The sequence below is a fragment of the Bos javanicus genome, chromosome 1 (genome assembly GCF_032452875.1).
Source record: "Bos javanicus breed banteng chromosome 1, ARS-OSU_banteng_1.0, whole genome shotgun sequence".
Taxonomy (NCBI): domain Eukaryota; kingdom Metazoa; phylum Chordata; class Mammalia; order Artiodactyla; family Bovidae; genus Bos; species Bos javanicus.
The window spans coordinates 78,361,048-78,374,131 of record NC_083868.1 but is presented as its reverse complement, the minus strand read 5'-3'; the positions used below and the strand labels follow the sequence as shown (position 1 = coordinate 78,374,131).

The 13,084-nt window shown below is 39.2% G+C and overlaps 1 protein-coding gene across 2 annotated transcripts in view; it reads left to right on the top strand.

Moving 5' to 3' along the window:
* Positions 1-13,084, top strand: part of TPRG1 (tumor protein p63 regulated 1) — a 210,506-nt gene that overhangs the window by 82,436 nt on the left and 114,986 nt on the right. For both annotated transcript variants that reach the window (XM_061413117.1, XM_061413107.1), the window contains exon 3: positions 5,301-5,392. In XM_061413117.1, the coding sequence (XP_061269101.1) occupies positions 5,301-5,392 (92 nt within the window). The remainder of the gene's footprint in view (positions 1-5,300; positions 5,393-13,084) is intronic.

The following is a 13,084-nucleotide window of genomic DNA, read 5'->3' as shown; positions in this document are numbered from 1 at the left end:
TTATCAGAAAGTTGAAAGCGATTAGAGATGGGGAATTATCTCTAAATTTATACTTGAGAATGTAAATTACATACAAACTAATGGGACTAAAACTATTTGATCTTTTAATATTTAATTAATGGTTCCCCGTGGCCTTTTTATAGCCTGTGTTCTATTGTGAGGAACGAGACTTTAATAAGCAGGTTCGGGACTTCCCATTGTGTGGCAAGATGTCATTGCCTTCATGACACTAATTTGGCTTTCATACTCTCTCCTTTTCCCTCTTCTCTTACTATAGGCTTCCCTGTGTCTTGCTCTTACACTGGGAACAACTAAATATATTAGTTGTATTGTTATTGTCTGTGTGAGCTTCCCTCTGGCTTAGAAATTATATATCTCACTGGGCAGAAGGCTTCTGGATTCCCCTCCTTACACTGAAATGCTTTGAAGATGGTAATAAAAGTTGATGTTTCTATCTGAGCATAGATCCTTAACAATTACGAGATAAGAAGCATTTCTTTCATTTTCAGAGAGAGACAAATTTGCCTGGGCTTTACAAATCAGGTCCAATTCAGAACTAGTTTCTTACCTTATGAATGTATCACAAAGCAAACCCTTTCTGAGGACGATGACACCCGCAAGAGAGAGCTGACTGTGTCTAAGTCCCTAGGAGCACTCTTTTCTACTCTGTCCTTTCTTCTCACTGTCTGGCTAAAGTGTCCATTACAAGGGAAAATATTAATAGCAGACATGAATATTGTTTGTGTGACAATTGACTCCCAGGCTAGTCTAGCTCAAGGAAATGCAAGGAGACAAATACATATGTCTGTATATGCATGGCTGAGTCACTCTGCTGTGTACCTAAAACTATTGCAGCATTGTTAATCAGCTCTACTCCAATATAAAATAAGTTCAACAACAAATACTTATGTCCTTGAACTTTCCTCAGCACATTTGTTTTGACTGAAACTATTTAGGGCTGGACATCAGAGAAGCTATTGTTCATTATGTCATGTAGTGACTTAAAAATAAGGATCCCCCTAATGATTTTTTTCTTAAAATTTATAATTAGAAATGTATGTGTACTCTCTTGCTAAGCTTTATTTGATCGGATGATGAGTACATATCATTCCAATATACTTTCCTTTGAGTCTCAGGCTGCAAGGAGTCTCAGAGCTAATTGTTCCACTGCAATAATCATCTGATCCCCTGATCCTGGTATAAAGGTTTCCCTTCTATTTAGTATTAATAAGAAGAATGATAATAGAGTCTTTTATTATTCAATGTTATCAATGTTTTGGGCATTTCCAAACAGCTGCTACAGTTAATGGTATCTCATCTATCTAACAAATGCATGTAGACTGATGTGTGGAATGACAAGGTGACTTGGTGAGGGTCTCATAGCAACCAGAAAGGCTGAGATTAAAAAAAAACCTTGGCCTGGACACAAGTCAAAATGTTCACACACTTTATTGTATTTTTGACACTAAATGGCTGAAGTTAATGTATCATAGTAACCATGAGTAACAAATGGAGAAGAGTAAAATATTTTATCAGGACACGATGCATAACTGTTCCATAAAGGCGTGATCGATGTTTCTACTGAAGGTGAGAACTAAGGCAGTGAGTACCCAGACAGGATTTCAGAGCTTTCCAAACTGTTCTCTAAAGAATCCACTTTACTTTTAACCTTTAACTTTTGAAAAGGTGTATAGTAAAACAATGGGCTTCCCTGGTGGCTCAGCAATAAAGAATCCACCCAAAATGCAGGAGGCTCAGTACAGGAGGATGTGGATTTGATCCCTGGGTTGGGAAGACCCCTGGAGTAGGAAATGGCATCCCACTCCAGTATCCTTGCCTGGGAAATCTCATGGACAGAGGAGCCTGGTGGACTACAGTCCATAGGGTAGAAAAGAGTTGAGCATCCACACAGGGATGAGTAGTAAAACAACACCTCTATACACTGTGTCCACCATCACGTTCCTTCCCTACCTGTAGGGGATGCCTGTTAACCTTTTCTGTGTATCTTTCTAGAGTGACTTTAGGTGTGTACAAACAAAAATACTTATTCTTATCCATTCCTCCCTTTTTACACAAATGATGACATATTTACCCTTGCTTCATAGTATGTTTCTTCATTTTTTACATATTTATCGTATTTCATTGCATGTATGTATCCCATGATATACCTAACGAGTCTCCTATTCCTAGACTTTTGCATGGTTTCCAAGTTTTTGCTATCCACAAACCAGGCTGCAGAGGAAACTTTGCATATGTCATTTTGTACATATGCAAGAGTGTCAGTAGTATAACTTCATAGAAATGGAATGTGTGGATCAAAGGATAGATCATTTTGATGGATTTTGCTGATTGCCTTTCATAGAAAAGACAAGGAAAGTTTTGAAAATTTATACATTCTTTTATTTGTCTTTACATATTTTTGGCAAAGTGCCTGGTATAAAAGCATTAAACAAAATGCTAATTTCACTATTATTTCATTATTTTTCAATTCTATTTCTAATTTTTTTTCTTCTGAGAAGTACTAGTTTCACTACCAAGTTATATTAGCTTGAAGAAGAAATTACATGGATACAGGAAAAATAGCCATGATGAATCATCAAAGAAAATATCATTTGCAGAGAACTTTGACCATCGAGCCTGGTAGAGTCAGGGTGCATCATGGAGAGCTGAGGATGGGCGATGAGAGAATTGTCACAGAATCCCAGGAAATTTCCATGAAACATAGACCAGTCCTACCAGCTGTGCTGTGCTTAGTCACTCTATCATGTCCAATTGTTTGCAACCCCATAGACTGTAGCCTGCCAGGCTCCTCTGTCCATGGGGATTCTCCAGGCGAGAAGACTGGAGTGGGTTGCCATACCCTCCTCCAGGGGGTCTTCCCAACCCAGGGATTGAACCCAGGTCTCCCTCATTGCAGGCATATTCTTTACCATCTGAGCCACCTGGGACTGGATCAGTGATGCTGATACAACCTCTTGTGTCAACGTGAGCACAAAGCATATTTAATGAATGTCCCAGAACTTACTGATTTCATGACACACCAGGTTCAGCAGGCCTGGTGTGCTGTATTAGCTTTCTGACAGCCCTTCAACCAGCAGCAGAGGATGACAAAAGAGTCAGAAATCATTCAGTCTACTGGCTGACTGTCCAATTCAACAGGAAACTTGTTAAAATTGAGAAATCAGAATCTCTAGGTGTAAAGGCTGTGATTATATTTTCTTAAAGATTTCCAGGAGATTTTGATCATCAGCTTGGCTTGGAAAGCTTTGGTCCAGTCTACTCATTTGTCTTATAGATAAAGAAATGGAGGCCAAGGACAGTAAATCATTGTCTAGAGGTCAAAGAATTTGTTCATGACAGATCTGGAATATCAACCCAGGACACCCAACTCTAAGTAGTTGTCCTGCAAATTCCAGGATGACTTGGGCTGTGTGGAATGAATTGGAAGGGAGGGGGAAAAGTGAAAGTATGAAAGTGAAAGTCGCTCAGTTGTGTCTGACTCTTTGCAACCCCATGGACTATACAGTCCATGGAATTTCCAGGCCAGAATACTGGAATGGGTAGCCTTTCCCTTCTTAAGGGGATCTTCCCAACCCAGGGATTGAACCCAGGTCTCCCACATTGCAGGCAGATTCTTTACTTCTTTTCCTATATTTTACATGTGGACTCATGTAAGATTTTTCTTAACCAATGGATTCTGTGGTCAACATTTTTTAAAGCTTTTTAATCAATGACTGAGAAAACAAGCAACCCCAAATCCTACAACCCACTCACCTCTGGGAGAAAAGTATATTTGAATGGGTCTTGGCCAGGCTAGTGTCCCTGTTTCCTTTTAGGAAAGGTCTCAAACCAGGAGGATTAGGAGTGCTAATATTTATGGAAGATTAGGTGTTTAGTATAAATCCCTATTACACAGAGAAAATACGAGAGCTTGTAGCATACTTGTTCCAGGGTTGGGCATGAGGTCAGCACTGTGTTCTTTGCCTGGAGGTGGAATGTCTAGATTTCCTGTCTCCTGTCAGTCACCTCTTACCGGAGGGAACTTGACAAGTTACTTCCACATGCAGACCCGTTTCCACACCTATAAAATGAAATGGCTTATAATTGATGAGCCCTGACCTGTAGTGATTCTATACACTGGAGTTACCCAAGATGCTTTTAAAAATCCTGATGTACTGTAATGCGGATCCCACCCACTGCGTATCTGATATAATTGGCCTTGTGTTCAGCCTTGGCATTAGAATTTTCCAAAGCTCCCCTGGTGATTCTGATGAGTAACAAAGGCTGGGAGTGAATGCCTAGAGAACAATGGTTCTTACAGTAGAGTCCCACACCAATATCATCACCCAGGAACTTGATAGAAATGAAAATTCTCAGGCCCCTACTTGGAACTACTGAATCAGAATCTCTGGGGACAGTGCCCAGAAATCTGTGTTTTAAAAACACATTTTAGGTGATTCTCATGTGCACTGAAGTTTAAGAATCACTAAGCTTGAGCGTCTATGAATTTCTTCTTTAGTCACTAAGTTGTGTCCAGCTCTTTATGATTCCATGGACTACAGTGCCACCCCTGCCCCCCCCCTCCCCAACCAGGCTCCTCTGTCCATGGGATTTCCCAGGCAAGAATACTCGAGTCAGCTGCCATTTCCTTCTCCAGGGGATCTTCTGGACCCAGGGATTGAATCTATGTCTTCTGCATTAGAGGGAGGCTTCTTTACTGCTCAGCCACTAGGAAAGTGAATTTCTTGTTAAGGAACGTCAATCGATTTTTAAACTAGAGGAAGGCTCATAGTAGGAATACCTGCTTGGAGAATGGTGAAGAAAGAGAGATAAGGAGACAAAAAAGTTCATTTCCCAGAACCAGAATTACAGTCAGAACATTGGAAGGTTTTTCTTTTATGTTTTACTGCCATGTACTGTTTGAAGAGAGAAAAGTTTGATAAAAAAAAAAAAAGTAGATATTGCTAAATGCATTGAATTTCATTATAAACATATTTGTTTGTCAGAAAAACTGGCCCTCTGAAAACAGCGATCCTAATTTCTTTGAACAAGTGAGAGTAAGATTATGAAAGGCTTATAGGACCTGGATCACTTTTGTCTCGGACAAGGAGAGCAGCTTAGTAAATACCAGAATTCAAGACTAAGCTCTCTGGCAGGCAGTGCCAACAACCAACAGGCTACTCCAAGAACTATCTTTCCTGGTCAGCTTTCTGGAGGTGGTGCTGGGATATAGTAACTAATCATAAGCATGAAGGGGACTCAGGCTTCTCTAAACTAGGTATTTTCTTCTTCCTACTCAGCCAGGGGTCATTGAGACTGCCATGGAAGACTTGAAAGGCCATATTACCAAGACTTCTGGAGAGACAATTCAAGGCTTCTGGCTCTTGACAGAGTGAGTAATTATGACTAAGTGAAGGGCAATGGAAATCTAGCCTTTTGTTTGACAATACCATAATAGAATAGGCGATGGCCAGAATTTCTGGAAGAATTTCTTCTGGTTACAGAGAGATCATCAATTACTCTCCTGTTGCAGAGTAAAGTCTTGTGGTGCCCCATGGCTGATGTTATGACCAAGTTTGACTTCTATGACTGTTTTCCAAGATAGTTGCCTCTCTCAACTATCATTGCAAGTACCTTAACTCAGGGCATGACCATTTCTCACAAGGACCATTGCATTAGCCTCCTAATTGAGCTCTCTGGTTCCAGCCTCTGTCTCTTGTAAGCACTCTCTCACCAATCATACCATGCTACTAACCATCCCACTCTGGATACAGTGGAAAGGAGGGTTGGGAAAGAGGATGGGTGAGGTCAACATATACAATGTGAATTTTGAGCAAAAAACTAGGAAAAATCATGTAGGATAAAGACAGGTCACCTGGTAGAAAGGGATAGACTGGGAGATTGGGATTGGCATATACACACTCCTATATTAAAATAGATAACCAACAAGGACCTACTGTATAGCACAGGGAATTCTGCTCAATACTCTATAATAACCTAAATGAGAAAAAAAGAAGCTGAAAAAGAACATACATGTATGTGTATACCTGAGTCACTTTGCTGTATACCTGAAACTATCACATGGTTAATCAGCTGTACACCAACATAAAATAAAAATTTAAAAATAAATAAATATAACCCCTTCCCCACCACTACCAAAAAAAGACAGGCCACCTGTTCAGAGTTAGGATAAAAACCAAATCTAACACTTACATCCTTGTCAATTTATTGACTGCTCTATTCACTCTCAAGTTTTAATCTTAGCTACAGGGGTTTTCATTGCAAAAGACAGCATGGAGATGGTTACCTTTCTGTCCTCCCCCAAAACTCTAGTGTCTATGTGACCTTTACTTAAACCACCAGGCAAATATGAGGAATGTCATGGTCTTTACAATAATAGGTAAAATATACTCATAATAAGGGTAAGAGGCATGTCTTTTCTTCTACAGAATCCATAACATTAAGAGGAGAATGCAGTTAGAATTTCACTTCAGAGTTCAGTAAATTTTCTTGGTAATATGATCTCCAGAGGTTTCAGCAGAAAAGTTCAGTAACTTCTATACCTTGAGTGAAGAATCATTTAGTCTTTCACCTCTGGGTGGGACATCTTCTTTGATTAAGTTTTAGGAGGGCAACTCTGGAATGTTTAAGCATCCAGGCAAGCAGAATAAATCCCTTAATCAATGAAATGCAGAACCAAATAACTTGTTTCCATCTGTCTGACCACCACATGATATCATTGTTTCAAAAGGGTTCCAATATTTGAATTAAAATGAATTTTGAAAACCAACCTGACAATTTCTGAGCATTTGTGTCTTAATATATAAATTAGAGATAATGATATATACTTGATGAGGTGTTAGGATGACTAAATGAGATAACGTAAAATTCTTAGCAAAGTCCCCAGCACATATGACTTTTCAATGCATATCAGTGTCCTTTCTCTGTTCACAGTAGTATTGGTAAGCCAATAGTTAATTTTTGTTGTTATTTGTAGCCTCTACTTTTATTTTTATCTATCCATCTCCATCTCTATCATCATTATTTTCCACTCTCCACCTCTCATTCGCAGGGTAGAGTATGACTTGTGCAAATGAAAAGCCTGCCTTGATTAGGATAGGTGTCTACTTAAATTCTGAAGGTCACATCAGAGGTAAACACTTAACTAATTCATTTCTACAATGTATCTCATTTATAAGAAAAGATGCACAAATGTGGTCTTTCAAATTCAGTGGTGGATGTTTCTGTAACTCTTACATATAAATAATAGTATCAGTTATTTCTTTAATGGGCTTCCCTTGTGGCTCAGCTAGTAAAGAATCCGCCTGCAATGTGGGAGACCTGGGTTCGATCCCTGGGTTGGGAAGATCCCCTGGAGAAGGGAAAGACTACCCACTCCAGTATTCTGGCCTAGAGAATTCCATGGACTCTGTAGTCCACGGGATCACAAAGAGATGGACACGACTGAGTGACTTTCTCATTTCTCTCTTTTCTTTAATAGTGCCTATTTTGTTTGATTTTATTTGACCTGTTTTTTTAGTTGTTTGAATGCTTTTGCTTAGTGATTACAATAGCCAGTAGATATCAACTATCCAAAGATAAATCTGATTGTGTGATCTGTGTTGAGGCTTATCTCCATTATTGTGTGCTTGCTTTAATATCAACTAGGATGCTGAACCAAGCAGTGTTCAGATAAATATGAACAGTTTTACCCCCAAGACTCAAGTTTTGTACCTAGCTCTAAACCTAATAGGAAGCTCAAAGAATTGGAAAGCACTTTCCAGCAACTGGCTTTCTGTTTTGCTTTCATTTTGTGGTATCCATTTATGTTAAGGACAACAATAATGTGTGTATCCCATGCATGTAGAATTTCAAGCATCACATTTGCTTATTTGCTGTCAGGCTTTCTTCCTGTGTGCATTGAAACCCATTTCTCCTTTTTAAATGGTAGTGATTTTGTGTTCTTTTTTGGTCATCCTCTCTGTTAAAATTCTTTTACTTCTCCCATGACCCTCCATCAAAAGCAAGTTTCAAGAGATCTGATTTCAGTCATTTCTACCAGAGTAAGACATTGCCAGTTACTTTCCTTTGCCTGTTAATCCTTATAGCTTGATCAGACTGCCTACTTGTAATGGAAAGAGGTGTCAGTTGTAAAGATGTTCAGGCATCTGGACTAAATGAATGAGGTCCCAGACACTGTGACTGTTCAAGCAGAAGATAGGAGGTTGTTTGTCAAAAGAAAGACATGCATACAGGTTTTGAATGACTTATCACACTTAACTCTTCTGTTCATTTGTAGTGCAGCAAAAAAAAAAAAAAAAAAAAAAAACCAGCAAAAATAATCACATTAAAAGCAAACCTCCAAAATAACAACAGCAAGACTAAACAAAACAAATGTATAAATACACGGGCCCAGAGAGGTGAGAGCCCAGGGCTACTCTTGTGCCCTTTACTTGTTTTTCTAATGGAATAAGACCATCCGTTCTTATAAGTTTCAGGGGCTATAATATAGACCAATTGCCCCAACCTTACCAACCACACAAGACTCTTTTCAAGCATAACACTTACTCGTATGTGACAAAAATGACTGGGCTTTGTGTACATCAACTTTCAGTTTCTTCTGGGGAGATGAAAAATCCTTGGCTGCTTATCAGTGGTTTAAAGAATGTCTGCTTTCAAATCAGTATTCCATCTTCAGAATCATGAATAGTAAAAACCCTTTTAATGTAGTGTAGGTTGTTGTTCAATAGCCAAGTTGCATCCAACTCTCTGTGACCTGATGGACTGCAGCACACCAAGCTTCCCTGTCCTTCACTGTATCCCTAAGTTTGCTCAATTTCATGTCCATTGAGTTGGTGATGCCATTCAACCGTCTCATCCTCGGCCTCCCCCTTCTCCTCCTGCCCTCAGTCTTAGCATTAGGGTCTTTTCTGATGAGTTGGTTCTTCCCATCAGGTGGCCAAAGTATTGGAACTTCAGCTTCAGCATCAGTCCTTCCAATGAATATTCAGGGTTGATTTCCTTTAGGATTGACTTGTTTGATCTTCTTGCTGTCCAAGTAGTACAGGTGGTGGTGGTTTTAGTTGCTAAGTTGAGTCTGACTCTGTGTGACCCCATGGACTGTAGCCCACCAGGCTCCTCTGTCCATGGGATTTCCCAGGCAAGAATCCTGAAGTGGTTTGCCATGCCCTCCTCCAGGGGATCTTCCCAACCCAGGGATCAAACCCACCTCCCTAACATCTCCTGCATTGGCAGGTGGATTCTTTAGTACTAGTGGGACCTGGAAACCTGGGGTTACTTTTACCTATTCTACTTGTGTGCCGGAAATAATTTATGATAGTGTGCTCATCTTTCACCAACTGCATGTTCAGGGATGTCATGCTGGTAGCTTGGAATTGGTGGTAGCAATTATGTCATGGAAGTAAGCAAACGCTAGAGATCAGAGTTTGATTTTATTGTTTTGTTAATTGTCTAAACTTAAGAAAGTAGTCGAGGATATGCTAATAATGCAGATTAAGTTTAAAAGTGTATATGTGGCTATGATATTGTCATAACACAAAAAAGGCTCAGAAAATATTATATTCTTCCAGTATTCAAAAACTGTTATCCAATTCGGCAAAAGAGTCATCTTTTCACTGATGAATGGATGAAGTCTGGACAGGTGACTGAGGAAAAATGAATGCCAGACAGAGGCTGCAAGGCTGCAGAAGGTCTATCTATGTATGAAATAAGGGCATGAAATAACATTAAGCCAGTCAAGGCATTTTCTGGGGGATATCACTCAAACTAGTTCAGGTGAGCTTCTTTGTGATGTTCTAAATTTATACAAATGTATCATTCAGCAGAATTGAAAAAACAAAAGTTTGAAGGCATTTGGGTAGAGAATACAAGGAGGATAAGAGACCAAAAGGAGACCAAAACAAAAATGAGAAATGCAGTCAACTCCAGCGAGATCCCAGTTAGCTGAAACCATTAAGAATACCCTAAGAAGGGCTTTCCAGGGGGCCCTAGTGGTCAAGAACCCACCTGCCAGTGCAGGAGACATAAGAGACATAGGTTCGACCCCTGGGTGGGGAAGACACCCTATAGGAGGGCATGGCAACCCACTCTAGTATTCTTGCCTGGAGAATCCACGGACAGAGGAGCCTGGCGGGCTACAGTGCATAGGGTCACAAAGGCTTGAACACAACTGAAGTGACTTAGCATAGCATGAAGCAAGGAGACTCCAAGTGAGACTCAAGTTTTTAGCCCAGCCGGTTCAGGAACTTTATAAGCCTCTATAGCTATAAAGACAGGATGATGTTTTATCTCAGCTTTATCTCCTCCTTGTGCTTTGTCTTTCTTGGTCCTTCTGGGAAAGGACTTTCAAAATAAATAGTGTGTACCCTTTCAGAAATGATCCATTAAGCCAGCCCCAAGAGAACAACTTGACACTCTATGGAGTCTCAAAAAGTGTGATACAATGGCAATGAAGTGGCTCTTGAGTCAAAAGTACTCAAGATGTCTTTGACTGCGGTGTTTAGGGAGGTGGGAAGAGATGGGATCTTCACTCCACGCACATTAGTGTGAAGTGGTGGTGGGGGTTGTTGTTCTTATTCCTCTTATTCCTGAATGAGAAGACTTGCCTCTAGTGGCTGGGATCAAGTAACTCTTGCTCTTCATCTTCGTGGAAAATACTTTCAGCATGTTTCATAGCCTACCTCTCCTGAAACCCATGTAGGTTTTTATCCATGGCTTTAGTCAAATCCAGCTCTCCCATGTTGGACAGACAGACAATAAAATGAAGTAAAGGCAAGGAAGCAGCCTAGTGTCATAAAGAGTCCTGAATTTGGAATCAGAAAACTTGGGCTTGATTCCTGACTCTGCTGCTTATGATCAGTGTAGCTGGGTGAGCTTGAATGGGCTTTCCATTTTTTTTTTTAATCAGTGATTTTGTTTTAGTACAGTCTTTAATCAATTAGAAATCCTCTGCTCTTGAAAGAAGCACAGCCACTGTTAATTTTTGGTATATATCATTCCAGCTCTTCTCCGCACATTTTTGTCAATGATTGCTATAATATTAATAGATAACATTTATTGAGCACTTAAATTGCACTTTGTGATAAGTGCTTTCTATGTGCTTGCCATTATATTGCTATAATTTATATAATTTTGATGATCTCTAAATGGAATTTTTCTTAGGTTTTTCCTCATATTTTTCTCAGTTATCATGTAATTTTTGTAAAGTATTAGACAGTTACTTTTAAACTGTGAATGGCTACACAAGTGTGGAGGTTTATATTATTCTTTTAAAATTGAAGTGCCAAGTAAGGGATATTTACCAGTAGGCCAGAGTAATATTTCACAGTTGGAAAGAGAAATGAAAATATATACGACATTCTCCATTTGTTTTTGACAAAAAATAGTATTAAATTATATATTTTTTAAATTTATATATTTTATTTATATATATTTGTAATTTTAATCTATAAGTTATTATATAAATTATATTACATATTATATAATATTAAATATTATATAATAACTTATAGATTAAAAATTACTCTTCATTTAATTTAATCTTCATAGCATTTGTCTTAGGTAGAAATATCACCTCCAGTTTGCAGATGAAGAAATCAAAGAGTAATACATATAAAATATTCAGAAGAGTAATACATATAAAATATTTAAACAACGAAGACTACTGGATAGCACAGGGACTATATGCAATATCTTGTAATAACTTATAGTGGAATATATATATATATATATATAATTTTTATACTCTTCCAGTATAAGCTATTAAACACACACACACACACACACACACACACACACACACACACGTGTGTGTGTATGTATACATAACTGAATTACTGTATACCTGAAACTAACATAGCATTATATATCAACTGTATTTAATAAAAAATTTTTAAAAAGAATAGCAGAGCTCTAAGGTTGCAGAGACAGGGCTCCAATGCATCATGCTGTTCTGACTTTTGCAAAAGTATTCTTTGCTTTGCCTTTGTGCTCAGATTCCATGTGTGCCCCTTATCAGACTGTAGCTCAATGGATAAACTCAACTCTATTTCCTGGGCTTGGTGGGGTGAGTGGAAGTGTGCAGGGCATTTTTGCTTAATTTAGAATGATTTCCCAGAAGAAATAACCATGGTGAATGTTTATATAAAAAGTGAGGTGTCCTGGGAGCAAAGCAATGTTGAGGCCCAGGAGATCAGGAGCCATTTCTTAGGTTTAGGGTGCCACTGAGTTCACTGGTCTCCAAAGCTGTGCCTGTGTTTGCTTTCACACCTGAGTTCATATTTGATCCTCAGACAGACCCACGGGAGAAAGCAAGGAGGGGCTATTGGCTTCATTTTATGGATGAAGAAACCCAAAGATTAAATGACCTATCTAAAGGCAACTGCTTATTAAGGGTCACAGGAGGACCTGGCTTCACAGGACCTCTCTCCCGGCCAGGTGGTCTTCTCATCGCTCTGCTCTTGCTGCCTTTTGTGATTTTTCATCTCCTGACACAGTCATCACCACAGTTTAAATTGGTTAAATGATCTTTGGGCCTGTATCTTGTTTCTGTGTGGACTGTCTGTTGTTAGCAGGCAGGAGGACTGAGATTTGCTGGTCAGAATCGAGACCTTTTCCTCTTTTCTTCTCCATACCTTTCTGGCCTTGTGCTGTCCATTTGATCTTAGTCTTTTCCCCAGAATCAGCTAAAAAGTCAGATACCTGTAGGGAATGGTGGCTACTGCTGTTGGGCTAAGGTTAATGGTGCTTCATCTTGTCGCAGTCTAATTACGAGCACTGAACTACTTTTGTAATGAGCAGCACTGCTGCTAATAATTTAAAAAATAAAAGCCAAACAAAACAAAACAAACAAACTGTGAACCTAGGGATTGCTGAACATTTCATTCATGAATAATAAATGTGAAATGCAAATGAACAGACTGAAATGTATCTCTTACCCAACCCCACTCATTTTTGCATACTTCCATCTCTTCTAGACTTTGCTACTCAAAGTGTGGTCTTAGAATCACCCCAACAGCAGCAGCAGTACTTAGGAGTTTGTTAGCAGTGCTGACACGCAGGGCCA